We start from the raw sequence: 14,109 nt of genomic DNA, 5'->3' as shown, positions 1-14,109 counted from the left end.
AAGACCACGGTCTTAAAATGCTAAATCTGGGCAAAAATACGGATTCAATATCATTTTCTGTCTGGTGTCTAGACCGTCATGATCTCTTGATGGCAAAGGCAAATAAAGGTGCCTTTGAAACTTCCTAAAACTCAAAGTGAAATTGAGGTGCTGATGTCAACTGCAGCACAGTCAACGAGAAAACGTATTAAAAGGACTCATCGCCTTCAATGCCACAAAATTGTTTGGAATTTGCACCGGAGCACCAAAAATGGGACACTAAAAGGTGGAGGAAGGTTTTATTCTCTGATGAGATGAAATGTAACCTTGATGGTCCTGATGGCTTTTCCTAGCATGACAAGGAGATCCCACCCGAAATTGCGGGGACTGCTTTTTCATTCAGTGGAACAATGGAGCTTCAGGTTGTGCAGGGGCGTCAAAAGGCAGGTAGCTATGTGGACATCCCTCAGGACTGAAGGCCCTCGTCTGTGTGGTAATGACTGGCTTTGTCAACAGAACAGCGTCGACAATTCCCACAATTCCTGCCTGGCAAAGGATTTCTTCTAGAGGACTAAGCTCACTCACTTGTCTTGCGTGTTCCCCTGATCTAAATCAAATTGAGGACATTGGAAGAAGCCAAAAATGGTCACTATGGTCTTCACCATCTTCATTGTTTTGTTGTTGTTGTTTTTTTTTGCTGTATCTGATGCCCTTTTCACTTTATTGCCTGCTCCTTAAGCTCCAACAATGCCAAATGTAAATTACTGACACTTTTCTACTGAAATCAAATCCAATGTGCTGGCAGCACTCATGCAGCTCCAGACCGTGACGCTACCACCATTAGCACTACGTATTCATTGCCAGTTATTTAGGGAATAATGGCTGTGTGTTGAGTCTCTATCTGTAAATAATAAATATATACTGCGATACATGCGTCACACTGACTAGTTGAGAAGATACTGCATACAATGCAACTCCAAACAGAAAGAAAAAAAACATAGACCGTGTATCCGAGGCTGCAGAGAATCTGCTACCTGGTAGTCAAGACTGCAAATCATACCAGTATACATTATGCGGCATAAGCCTAAAACTGTCACATGAAGATAAATGCCGGGCGAGAGCTTGGATAGACTCTCATTGGTCAATGGATACCGATGCTTCTGAACTGCACACTCAGAAGTGACACAACCAAGTGCCTGATCAAAGTGCTCATCATATGTTTGGGAAATATGATTATATTAAGAATATAATGGTTCGACCAGAACGTATCACATTAAAACATACACTTTCAGCACAGATCATGGCTATAAGAGGACACAGTGAATATAGAACTGCTCTTAGTGTGAAGCTATTCATGTGTGAGTGTCTTCCCATCACAAGGTGCAAGCTAAGCATGCAATGTAGGTGATGCGTATTAAAGATGCCCCTGCAAGTGGGAGGAGAGCACAAGGCAGGACACGCTGAAGGATTCCCCGGCTCATTTAGAGTGCCGGAGGATGCTGCCGTGCTGAGGGAAATATGATAGGTGCTCTGACCCATTTTGGTGAGTGTGACAACAAGCCTCTCAAGAAAGGAAGCCGGGGAAAAATTGTGAATAAACGGTGAGTAAAGCTAACAAATACGGACAGCGTGGACCTCTCGGTGTGTCCCTGAGGACCTAATAATGAAAATGCTTTACAAACAAACGTCCGTGGTGGGGAAAATAGTCTACTTGAAAACATCCCCTGCTCGCCTTTTGTATACAGTGGAAAATACATGTATATAAGAAGTAGATGGATTTACTGTGCCATAATGACATGAACTACATTAGACAGCATCGCATTTAGTGGATTTATATGTTCATGTTGTTTAACATAAGCCGCAAATGCTATCATTACAGCCAAGGCATCAACTGAAAGCAGGCAATGAATGGAGTGAGGCTGTTAATCCAGATAACTGAAAAGCAATTATATACATTATATACGTTAGTAAGAAAAGGTTTGGGCACACCATCATGTTCAAGATTTGCCTTTATAAATGACTGGTTGTTGGGATCAGCCATTTTAATGAAATATACCGTATCGCAGACAAACACAGTGATGGATGAGAAGTGAAATGAAGTTTATAGGATTTACAGAAACCAAATGTCAAATGATTACCCTACCCTAAATGCATTTTAAACATCCATTTTTTTTCCTATTTTGTCTTTTATTGTACCCGACTCATCTCTGTGTGGAGTTTGCATGTTCTCCCCGTGCATGCGTGGGTTTTCTCCGGGTACTCTGGCTTCCTCCCACATTCCAAAAACATGCTAATTGGCGACTCCAAATTGTCCATAGGTATGAATGTGAGAGTGAATGGTTGTTTGTCTATATGTGCCCTCTGATTGGCTGGCCCACCAGTCCAGGGTGTACCCCGCCTCTCGCCCGAAGACAGCTGGGATAGGCTCCAGCACCCCAGTGACCCTCGTGAGGAAAAGCGGTAGAAAATGAATGAATGAATGAATATACCCGACTCACCTGTGGTTTTTTGACAAAAGCCAAATAATATTGTTGGGCATGCTGTGTAATAAAAAAATGCTTTGAAGGAAATTTTCATAACCACATTCAGTTCCACAAAATCATGTTTGTAAATAAAGTTCATTCATTCATTTTCTACTGCTTTTTCCTCACGAGGGCAGTGGGGAGTGCAGGAGCCTATCCCAGCTGTCTTGGGGCGAGAGGCGGGGTACACTCTGGACTGGTGGCCAGCCAATCACAGGGCACATATAAAAAAAAAACCTTTCTTACTCACATTCATTCACGGCGGTCGAGTGGTTAGCGCGCAGGTTAATTGGCGACTCCAAATTGTCCATAGGTATGAATGTGAGTGTGAATGGTTGTTTGTCTATATGTGCCCTGTGATTGGCTGGCGACCAGTCCAGGGTGTACCCCGCCTCTCGCCCGAAGACAGCTGGGATAGGCTCCAGCACCCCCGCGACCCTTGTGAGGAAAAGCAGTAGAAAATGAATGAATGAATGAATGTACCCGACTCACCTGTGGTTTTTGACAAAAGCCAAATAATATTGTTGGGCATGCTGTGTCAGTTCCACAAAATCATGTTTGTAAATAAAGTTAATTCATTCATTTTCTACCGCTTTTTCCTCACGAGGGCAGTGGGGAGTGCTGGAGCCTATCCCAGCTGTCTTCAGGTGAGAGGCGGGGTACACCCTGGACTGGTGGCCAGCCAATCACAGGGCACATATAGACAAACAACCATTCACACTCACATTCATACCTATGGACAATTTGGAGTTGCCAATTAACCTAGCATGTTATTGGAATGTGGGAGGAAACCGGAGTACCCGGAGAAAACCCACGCATGTACGGGAAGAACATGCAAACTCCACACAGAGATGGCTGAGGGTGGAATTGAACCCTGGTCTCCTAGCTGTGAGGTCTGCGCGCAAACCACTCGACCGCTGTGCCGCCGTAAATAAAGTTCATTATTTAAAAAAAATACATTATACCAGATCAGATCATATTGGCAAGACTATTAAAAAAAACTGATTGTATCGGAAGCCATGTCAACAAATGCCCAATATAATCGCGACATTTAACCCTGGTATTACGGATAAGGTTTCTGTATCTTTTGTATTACTGCTAAAATATAGTCCTATAAACATATTGTTCTAGTCCACCTCAGTAAGTCACCGTACTACATGGCATCCAGGTGGGGCATCCAAGAGAATTGGGCGGAAATCAGAGAAGAAGAAGAAAAGGAAGTAGAAGAACAAAAAGCAAACAAATGCCGCCCAATGTCAAACTTGGGCGGTGAAGTTAAACGTCAAGATGTGCCAAAAGACTTTGTACGACGTAAGAAGGGTCTCACTAAAACACAGACGTGCACAGCCACCTCGTTTGAGAAAATTGTGGCAACAAATGCTAAATGTTGTGTTATTCGTTCAAAAGACGTGTGTTTAGTCGGGAACTATCTGAATCTGCAAAAGACATCTTTGGCGGTCAACTTTACTTTTCAAAACTACGTCTCTAGACGTCTTGGGCAGTGAATGAGTTAATATTTGATGGTTTTCATCAGACTGCAGCAATATAGACTCCAGAGTGATCCCAGTTCAAGGATATTAATGGTATTCCACTAAAGACCGCCAGTACCAGAAGACCAGACACTGACTAACAGATATAAATACCAAGCGGCACTTAAAGCTTTTCAAATGAGGTCACCTTCGACAGCAGTAAAGTGTGTTGCGTTCGGGTTAATGCATCTGTAATAAATATCCGAATAACATACCGCTCTCAATGTTATCATTTCCTCGCATAATTTATTTGTTATATAAAGACGCTTTTCATTTTTGCGAGGCGCTTATGAAATTTTTTGAAGTGTGAATGCGTTTTGAATCACAGTTCTTTCTTGAAATGGATTCATTTAAAATGAAGTTTTGCAGAGCATGCAGATGGGCTATGCTACAATTTGGACACTGATTGGCGATAAAAAGGCTTTTATTGTCGCAGGAGTTGAAGGTGGATACTGTCGCTGTGAGGACAGAGTGATGCAGTGTTAATGGAGACCGACGATGTAATTGGCAGATACAGATATTCAGAAATGGCGGGTGGTGCTTCCCTCCATTTTTCATTGATTGGAAACCTGATTGGAGTCATGAATTTGTGGCAATATCATTCATCAATATTAGCATTAACAGCTGCATCTTGGTTGGCTGAAATTGGTTTTACTTATTTGAGTACTACACAACTACCACATGGGTTGTCACGATACTCCGTCGAAAATCATCATACAGTGGATCATCATACGATCATACTCAGTTTTCCTATGATTTCTTTTTGAATTAGAATATTGTGAACTCGGCTGCACGGTGATCTAGTGGTTAGCGTGCAGACCTCACAGCTAGGAGACCTGAGTTCGATCCCACTCTCGGCCATCTCTGTGTGGCGTTTACATGTTCTCCCCGTGCATGCGTGGGTTTTCTACGGGTACTCCGGTTTCTTCCCACATTCCAAAAACATGCTAGGTTAATTGGCGACACCAAATTGTCCATATGTATGAATGGGAGTGTGAATGGTTGTTTGTCTATATGTGCCCTGTGATTGGCTGCCCACCAGTCCAGGGTGTACCCCGTGTCTTACCCGAAGACAGCTGGGATAGGATCCAGCACCTCTGCGACCCTTTTGAGGATAAGCGGTAGAAAATGAATGAGTGAATGAATATTGTGAACTGTCTTGGTTATCATACGGCCAATCACTGCCCGAACAAAGCATCCACACATTGGCGACTTGGGCAAGTAGTTTTTTTCGAGTTGAGACACTATAGACAGATCTTTATGAAGTGATTCATGTACTTGATTTTTTGTTGTACTTAAAACATATCAATTACAACAAATGAGAAATGTCAATAAAATATAAAGTAAATCAATTAGCTTAAACTTAAAACAGGTTTCTATTTGTGTAGGTATTTAAGTTGGCCTTGTAATACTGGACTAGTACTGACTCCTAAAATAACACTGAAGTTAGGACAACTTAAAAACAGTCATTTTTGGTCATTGTTTTTGACCTTGAGGGTTATAAAGGGTTTTCTCCTGGGGGGGTCTGACATTGTAAAGACATGCATGTATGGTTAAACAGAGACTCAATAATGTGTGTCCTATGATTGGCACCCCGCTTCCCACCCAAAGCCATCTGGGATAGGCTTCAGCTCACCCGTGACCCAATAATGAGGACAAGCGGTATAGAAAATGGATGTATTGATGCTCCTGCATTACCCTCACTGCCATTTCCAGACACAGTAGCATTCAGTCAAAAGTGTGCCGGTGCATGTCGTGACTATCTAACGCTCATCTATCTAATTTAGCAAACAAATGTCCGTTTTACACGAGCTGCCAAATGCACTGCAGACAATTATTGAACTTGCGGCAGGGGAATGTGGCGAGAGTGTTGGTGTTGTTTTTGGCCCTCCCACATTTGGAGAAGGCCAGGCAGTGACATTATGCCGGCCAACCGGGACTCGGGAGACAGCCATGTTAAATACCAGCACCGAGAGCACAAATGGCAGTGGTGTTTGGGGGGGGGTTATGTGTTCGTCATGTGTCTTTGCATTCTGTGCATATTCATCATTTGTACTGTGCATAAACACACAAAAGATGGAATAAGCTCTGTGCGTGATGTTATAGTCGAAGAACGTTGGGTGGGGGGGAGTCCCACTGCCTAATTATCCACCAACAATGCATGAAAAAAAATACCCCACCAGTGCTTTTCTACAATTGCCTGGTGGACTTAAAGAGGGACATTGGCTGGCATATTCTTCAACCATCATAACAAAAGAAGACTGATGTGATCAAGGATGCATTGATGCAGATAACTACGTTAACAAGCAAGTCTTCTCCAAAACAGAAAGCTTGGGGTGGGGGTGTCATGCCAAATGAGCAAAACAAGATGCTGGCAGAAAAACAAAAAATAAAAAATCCAAAGTCATACTAAATAACAAATGTTGACAATGTTGGACACTAGATGAAGGTCTGTCGCCCTGGTGGAAGAAACATAACGGGATAATGATCTACTGTATATTCCTTACATATAAATATACGCAGCATATGAAAATTATTATAGTGTTAATAACATTTATTATACTAAAATATCATACTGTTGTTTGTATGTATACATAAATATATATGTATTATATTATATAAACACAACAATGGATATAATAATAATAAAAGTGAAAATATACAATTATTTTACAAGAAAAAATATAATAATAATTATTTTTCCATAATTTTTAAAGTGATTGTGATTGTTATTTTAACCATACAATAATGACGATAATAATTATTGTAATGATGTTACAATATTAGTCAAAAGTAAAAATGGGGAAAACAGCAAAATGTGCAAATATGTAAAAAAAAAATCTACATCTGTTACAAAATATAAAAGTATCGCCCGCATTGTTCGGTACGTGGCCCAGTGTGGAACTCTAATTGCATGCAGTGCAAATTTAAAAAAAATAAATTTTTTAATTATTTTATTTTGTTATATTTTTTAATAAATGTGGTTGTCTACATGTGTCCACATGTGTTTGTGGACATGGAAAAGGCATCCCACTGTGTCCCTTTCCGTGTCCTGACCTGGTTAAAGCACGAATGGTAAAGAACCACACCTCGTGATGTTCTTCTTACATTTTCTTGCTTCCATAAAGGTAATTTTCAGCCAGTTGCAAACAACCCTTCAAATTCATGTTTTCAGAATTGCTGGAAACTATTTGCACCAGATACTTAAAAAAAATATTTTAGAATGCCTAAAGCAACTCCGTTTTCAACTTGAAAAAACACTTAATTAAAAAGATAGAAAGTACTCTTTAACTCCCACTGAAGCAGCAAAAAATAGTCACATGTTTAATGTATGGGCTGAGTTAATGTTCCTGCACACTTCCAATGCCCACATGGGGATCGTAAGAAGGCTTTTGCATTATTAATGCTCCCCCCACCCCACCTGAAAACAACTCCACTATGGGAGAAGAAATTGAGCCACTGTATAAGAGAATGACACTCGCACTGGCCTGTGGAAACGACCAGACACCGCTAATGCTAATTTAGGGGCTGTCCATCTTCCTGAGAGGTCGCATGGAAGGCTGGTTATGAAGAACGCTGGTTGAAGCGGGTTATGTACTATTGTCAGAAGTCATAAAATGTACCAGATCAACAGATTATGTTACCAAATGTCTTCTTACGTGGCCAAAAGTATTAAATATACTTATATACTGCAACTTTGTATCACTTGGTAAGTAAGTCACAGCTGATTTACTACACTGATAGCACAGATGCATGTCATACAAATTCATGTTTCATGTAAAGTTGTTGGCTTCTCCAAATATGTCAAGACTAATACATATGCATCGCATATAATAATACTAATAATAATAATACATTTTATTTCTATAGCGCTTTTCAGAATACCCCAAAGACGCTATGCCTCCTCAAAAACAAATAGACCTCACTCTGTTATTTTGTCTCCGTGTATCGCTACACATCCATTGTTGTGCAAATGGCCGCCGGGTCACAAGTCGGACACTCCTGATTTATAGGGGAATTGCACGTTTTTGGAATTTTGCCAAACACTCATAATCATGACGTGAAAAATTAACACTTTTTTTCTGTGCATTCTAACACGAGAGTTAATATAAGCTAGCTTGGAACAGGTGTCATGGAAACCACCAATACAGTGTAGGTATATAAAGTTCCCTTTTATTTTTTATTTTTATTTATTTCATTTTACTTTATTTTGTGTCCTGTCCAGCCATTGGGGCAGATAGTATTGTTGATCTAAATCCTTACATGCTAAACAGATTTGCTCTGTCAGGAAACTTCCCTGTACTATGAAATTTTATTTGGTGTTATTTGCTGTTTTTGATAAAGTTAAAGTTCCCCTTTAAACACTAGCCTATGCAGGACTTTGACTCCATCCCGTATTTGTGTAAAATCCCAATAAAAAGATATAGTTGCAGCTTAGCAGTTTTCAAGAAGTAAACAAAAGGTTTTTGACAAGTTCATTTGAGTGTACTCGCATCCTTTAGGGGGGGCTTTGTCAGCGAGCGATCAACCGAAGCACCTGATCACACAATAAAAAAAAATCATCAACTGCGGGTGGGAAATAAATGTGTGGTTTAGTGCTAGTCTTCTCCATGTTTAGCGTGACTTCTTTTCGTGAAGCTTCACGCTGATCTTCAGTGTCTTGGCTGGAAGATGTGACTTTGATCTTCACACAGAACTCTAGGCTCTCATATGTGAGGGGGGGGAGATATATTTGGACGTAATGAAGTTCACGCTTGAGAAAATGTGCACACATGAAAGGATGGACAGGATTCCAAATGCGTACTTTTCATGCTCATGTACGTGTTGGGAATGGCGCTGGTTGTTTGTGGAGTTCGGGGAGGTTTTCTAAATCGTTTCATTTGTGCATTTTAGCAAGAGTGACCTTCTGATGGAAGACTTCTTCTATATCCGCTGTCTGGCTTTTGAACTTGGACACCCAGAAAGATTTATCCGCCATGTCAGCCAGACTTATCCCTGTGAATGTGGATTCGTTCAGCAGGGATGAGTGGGTGTTCAGATGGGTGACAGGGAAGAACAGAGAAGTTTTTCCCTTTCTGAACTCGCGGACTCTTTCTGCAAGAAAGACTGCAGCTTTTATTCCCATAATTGTTGCCATTGCGACAACATTGATGCAACAATTATACAAATACAACTTTAAAAAAATGATGTCAAAGATTCACCCCAAACACCCAGAAAATGAACAAAGGGAGACACAACAAGGAGGATGAAAAGCCGCATGCGGGTCTGGAGCCTCGGGTTGCCAACCCCTGGTCTAGACCGTGGAAGCCAACCCACCTATTCTGAAGGAGAGCGGGCCACCAGAGGTGCTTGTCACCCACATGGCTAAGAAGAGCAGAAGCGCCCAGACTGTGAGCATCTTCTATAACTCCTCATGGGTCCTGCCCCGGGGGTGCCCCTGTCACAGCCACCTGAAACACACCAAAGTACAGTAAACTGACAGCTGACAAACACAGCAGAGACAGCAGGTATTGCGTTTAGTGTGAGCATGGTTGAGAGCCTTCTCATTAAATTGCTGGAAGCAAATCCAGTTGCCAGTTCTGGAGTAAAAATGGTTATTCCCTTAAAAAAAAAAAGTTGCCTCTGTTTCTTGTTGCATGCTGGGAAGTAGTTAGTCTATTAGTGAGTGCAGCAAAATTCACCTGAGACGTGCAGGATGACCTTTCTTTTTGTCGTCTGGTGGTTGGCATTCAACATTATTGGAATGTTTTCATCATCTAGCTGTGTGTCAAATAGTTTACCACAAGGAGATTAACATCCCTACTTATTGTAGATAAAGACTTCTCTCTAGTTGTGATTACCGTATTTTCTGGACTATAAGTCGCTCCGGAGTGTAAGTCGCACAAGGCCAAAAATGCATCATTAGGTAAAAAAAAAAACATACATTGCATTTTTTGTGGGTAATTTATTTTCCAAACTACTTGACCAAAACAGACATTACGTCCTCTTGGAAGGCAAGTTCAAACAATAAAAGAATAGAGAACAGGCTGAATAGGTGTAAGATATGCTAACACAATGCTTATTCAGCTACAAAAAAAAATAAACATGAACAGAAAAGGTATCCAGTGTTTATGTCACATAAACAGTTTTTTTCATTTATAAGTCGCTCTGGAGTATAAGTCGCAGGAACAGCCAACCTATGAAAAAAAGTGTGACTTATAGTCCGGAAAATACCGTAATTGCAATTAATTGATTGACAGCAGGATCAAATTATTTATTCATTTTTTAAAATAAATAGTATAAAATAAATTTCAGGTAAAAATAGCTGCACATACACACTGTTATTAAACCCATAACTTAAATTGACTTGAAATGTTTCATTCTGTTTTATGTGCTCTAAAATAAACAGCCACTGTAACTTTAGGGCACACGTGTCAATGGATGGCCGAGGCTCCCTACAGGCTCCCTCTTCCATCTGTTTCTCCAGCAGGTGATTTAATTGATGAGCTCCGTCCCTCAAATTAATCATTAAAATCACCGGCTTTGGTGATTGGCTGGAAAGAAAACCTGCAGTGTCTCGGTCTTCCATGGTGCTAGTTTGACCCCCCCTGCTTTAGGGCGTTGCTGAATCAGCATGACAGTTGGCGCACACATTTAAGGGACTAGTAAGTCCACGTGTGTAAGATTTGAGCAATATTGCTTGAAAAACATGAGTAAATGTTTTGAGTAAAACGTCTTTGCAAGCTGCCCATAATTTGTCTCATCAGCATACATATTTGATGACATCTGTATTGCTGCATGCTATCATGTCTTCCAATGCATTTCGTGATTTAGGGATCATACCTTCCGCGTCCTGACTTCCATGTCTACCAAGTAAAGCTCACCCGCCCACTGTGTAAAAAAACTCCCATAAAAGTCAGATAACACATGTACGCTACTCAACTTCAATGTGCAGCGTCTCCCTCAAGGTTGGGGAAGCAGCCTTCACAACGACAGTCTGTCAGATGTATTTGTTATGTATGAATGAACGAATGACGCCTGAAACACCTTAGTGGTTCTTATCTAGTCACTGTTTGACGTGTTGCATATCATTCTTCCTCTTCCGAGTAGAATGCCAAGTTATAAAAATGACAAACATTCTGCCTGTTTTACTGAATTTCAGTATAAAAGAGTAAAGTGGTTAAAAAGAGCAATTGCATAGATGAATCGGCACATCTAAAAGAAGTTGGTAGGAACCATACATGAGGATAATGAGGCACATTTTGAAGGCACGGACAGGGTCCCTTGTTATCAGAGTCATTTATTCCCACGGTAAACTGAGCTTATTTCCACGCGCTTTAACACTACTGCATCCTGCACATCATTAGAAGCGCTGCATGGGTGCGTTTTGTTATGTCTGGCAATGCGGTTTGACCCGTAGCTGGGGTCTTTAGCCAATATAATATAAAAACATTTGTCATGTGGAGATATTGGATGATCAGCGCTCAAATATTTAGGTGGGTTAAGTATTGATGTGGATGACCGCTACTACAGTAAAATGAAATAAGAAATCCATGGATGTCTCTCTCACAAAAAAATAAAACAAATACAAATTCATCGGTGATAATTTGGATATTCATGTTATGCATGATTATTCCACCTGTTAACCTGGACGCAAACTGCCTTGGAGATATTACATTTCATGCTCAATTATAAGACATGGAGAATACATCAACCATGAAACAGGACTGATTTTCAGCAATTAATAAAAAAACAGATTGAATGTTGATTTTGCTGTGGAAAATGAATTATGTTGTAACCAAAACAAAACAAGAATAGTTCTGGATAGGGAAGTTCCGATCCACAGAGGGAAGTTCCGATCCACATTTTGGGGAGTTGTGCCGATCCGATTTGGTAGCTATCTTTTTTCTTTAATACGGTAACAACCTTTTGTTGAATTTGTGGAATTGGATATGGTTATATCATATACGTATATACAATATTGTTTGGCTTTGGTAACAAAACCTCTGTGAGCCAGGTCCCTCATCCATTCATTCATTCATTTTCTACCGCTTATCCTCACAAGGGTTGTGGGGGTGCTGGAGCCTATCCCAGCTGTCTTCGGGCGAGAGGCGGCGTACACCCTGGACTGGTGGCCAGCCAATCACAGGGCACATATAGACAAACAACCATTCACACTCACATTCATACCTATGGACAATTTGGAGTCAACAATTTGGAATGTGGGAGGAAACCAGAGTACCCGGAGAAAACCACATGCAAACTCCACACAGAGATGGCCGAGGGTGGGATTGAACTCAGGTCTCCTAGCTGTGGGGTCTGCGCGCTAACCACTCGACCGCCGTGCAGCCCAGTCCCTCATCCAATAAAAGATAAAACTGCAAAAGAAGCCTTGGAAGTGACACCTCGGCGTCCGTCTTTCCTTTGTTCCAAAAGCCTACTGTAAACTGGGGTGACTGTACGTGTAAAGGGGGGATGGACCAAAATCAAAACAACAATGGTTTCTCCGCTGGACACTCGGTTATGTAATGTTGGGAGGTTCGAATACTTATTTCATTCCGTCACTCACAGGTCATGAGTTTCATGTTAAATCATGCACGACTGTGCTTCAAAGTTTTTTGCAACTTCAGCAAGTCACATTTCCATGGAAATGTTTGGTTGTATTCCAAGTGTAAGCCTTGGGGGAAGTTAAATGTTGGGGTTACAAGGTACAGCACCTCAACCAAGGCTCAGATTTCTTATTCAGTCCATCACTTCATCGAGGTATTGAAGGAGCGCCAGGTTTTTCTAAGTCGAGATGAAGAGCTGTTTTCCGCTTTCTGTCTTTATGGACCATAGCAAAGTACATGATTTCAAAAGAAGCCCAGGAAGGTCAGCGAGGTGTCGGAGACAACATGATACTGCTAATCAGACTGGAATGATATGAAAGGACATGACAAACCAAAAAAAAAAAAATGCTGCAATGTGCCAGCATGATCTGGAGGAGGCACAGAGGACAATGTCAGACAGGTACACCTGTGAAGATGGCAGACACTTCTATTTTTGTGCAGGCACAAAGTCAAAAAGAGGAACAGGAGGAAGTCACGGATGTCATCGTCATCAGGAAGATAATCGTTTTGGTTTTGTGAACGGCATGAAAATGTCAGAAACAAAAAGGCTAAGCTACACTTCATTTTTTCGAGAGCCAATGTGCAATTGCTAAGATTCCAGCTACCTTGGACAGCTCCTGCATATTTGATTCCAATAGCCGTGATGGAAATGTCCCAATAGTCTTAACTCATCTGATGATTTACAACACTAAACAGGGATCCTGTAACTCAGCCCGGGATGATCCTGATCATCTTGGTCTGTTCTTTAAAGAGTAAACAGTGTGGGAGAGTAAACCATTACGAGTCACAAGTCTGTGGATCACTGGGAGGGGGGCATTAACCATTTCAGTACATTTTCACTACAAGTATAGCACATCTAGATAGAAAGTATTAGTGCTTTTTTTCTGTGTTTTCAGTTGAGAAAATATTACCAGACTTCTTATGTTTTGAAAAAATACATTTGAGGCTAACTCGTTAGCTCGCTAGCTCACGTCTCCAGTGCCTGCAGCATAAGAGTTGCACAATGTGGTGTATACAATGAATAATAGTTGTGTAAAGGTGCCTATAGGGGTGTTATTCCATGTCTGGAGGGCTCTTTAAAAGCTGTATTCAGAAAGTCATAGACAAGTTTTCTATGGTCTGTCTATGGAAATATTTCATGTATTAACATTGAATCCAATGTCACAGAAATGTATTTATCGCGGTTGGGTCTGCAACCAATGAATTGTCAGGATAAGATATGTTCAGGAGAAGTTGAGTCCGGTACGAGTACAATCTGGGTAATAGATGGACCGAGAGGTTCAGCACTGAACGCTTTTATGTGACGGATGGCACAAAAACTGTTATGCTGCATTCTTGTGATGAACACTCTGAGTGAATGATACGACCGTAAAGAAATCAGAATTATGGTGCTTGGTTAATGAAAAATGAAAGCAAACTAGTCACAGTGTTTTAATGTTCCTTCATTTGACTTTGTTGGTATTCAAGTACTGCTTAGCAGTGCACTGGAAG

General features: G+C 41.0%; 1 protein-coding gene across 3 annotated transcripts in view; it reads right to left on the bottom strand.

Annotated features, from left to right (window-relative positions):
* Positions 1-14,109, bottom strand: part of grik4 (glutamate receptor, ionotropic, kainate 4) — a 272,858-nt gene that overhangs the window by 150,872 nt on the left and 107,877 nt on the right. For 2 of the 3 annotated variants that reach the window (XM_058079390.1, XM_058079391.1), the window contains exon 3: positions 9,347-9,480. The exons of the other annotated variant lie outside the window; for it this stretch is intronic. In XM_058079390.1, the coding sequence (XP_057935373.1) occupies positions 9,347-9,428 (82 nt within the window). In that variant the 5' untranslated portion in view covers positions 9,429-9,480. The remainder of the gene's footprint in view (positions 1-9,346; positions 9,481-14,109) is intronic. 3 annotated transcript variants of the gene reach the window in all.

This window comes from Doryrhamphus excisus, chromosome 8 (genome assembly GCF_030265055.1).
Source record: "Doryrhamphus excisus isolate RoL2022-K1 chromosome 8, RoL_Dexc_1.0, whole genome shotgun sequence".
Lineage (NCBI taxonomy): Eukaryota > Metazoa > Chordata > Actinopteri > Syngnathiformes > Syngnathidae > Doryrhamphus > Doryrhamphus excisus.
The sequence above is the reverse complement of the archived record's forward strand: the minus strand, read 5'-3'. Positions and strand labels throughout refer to the sequence as shown.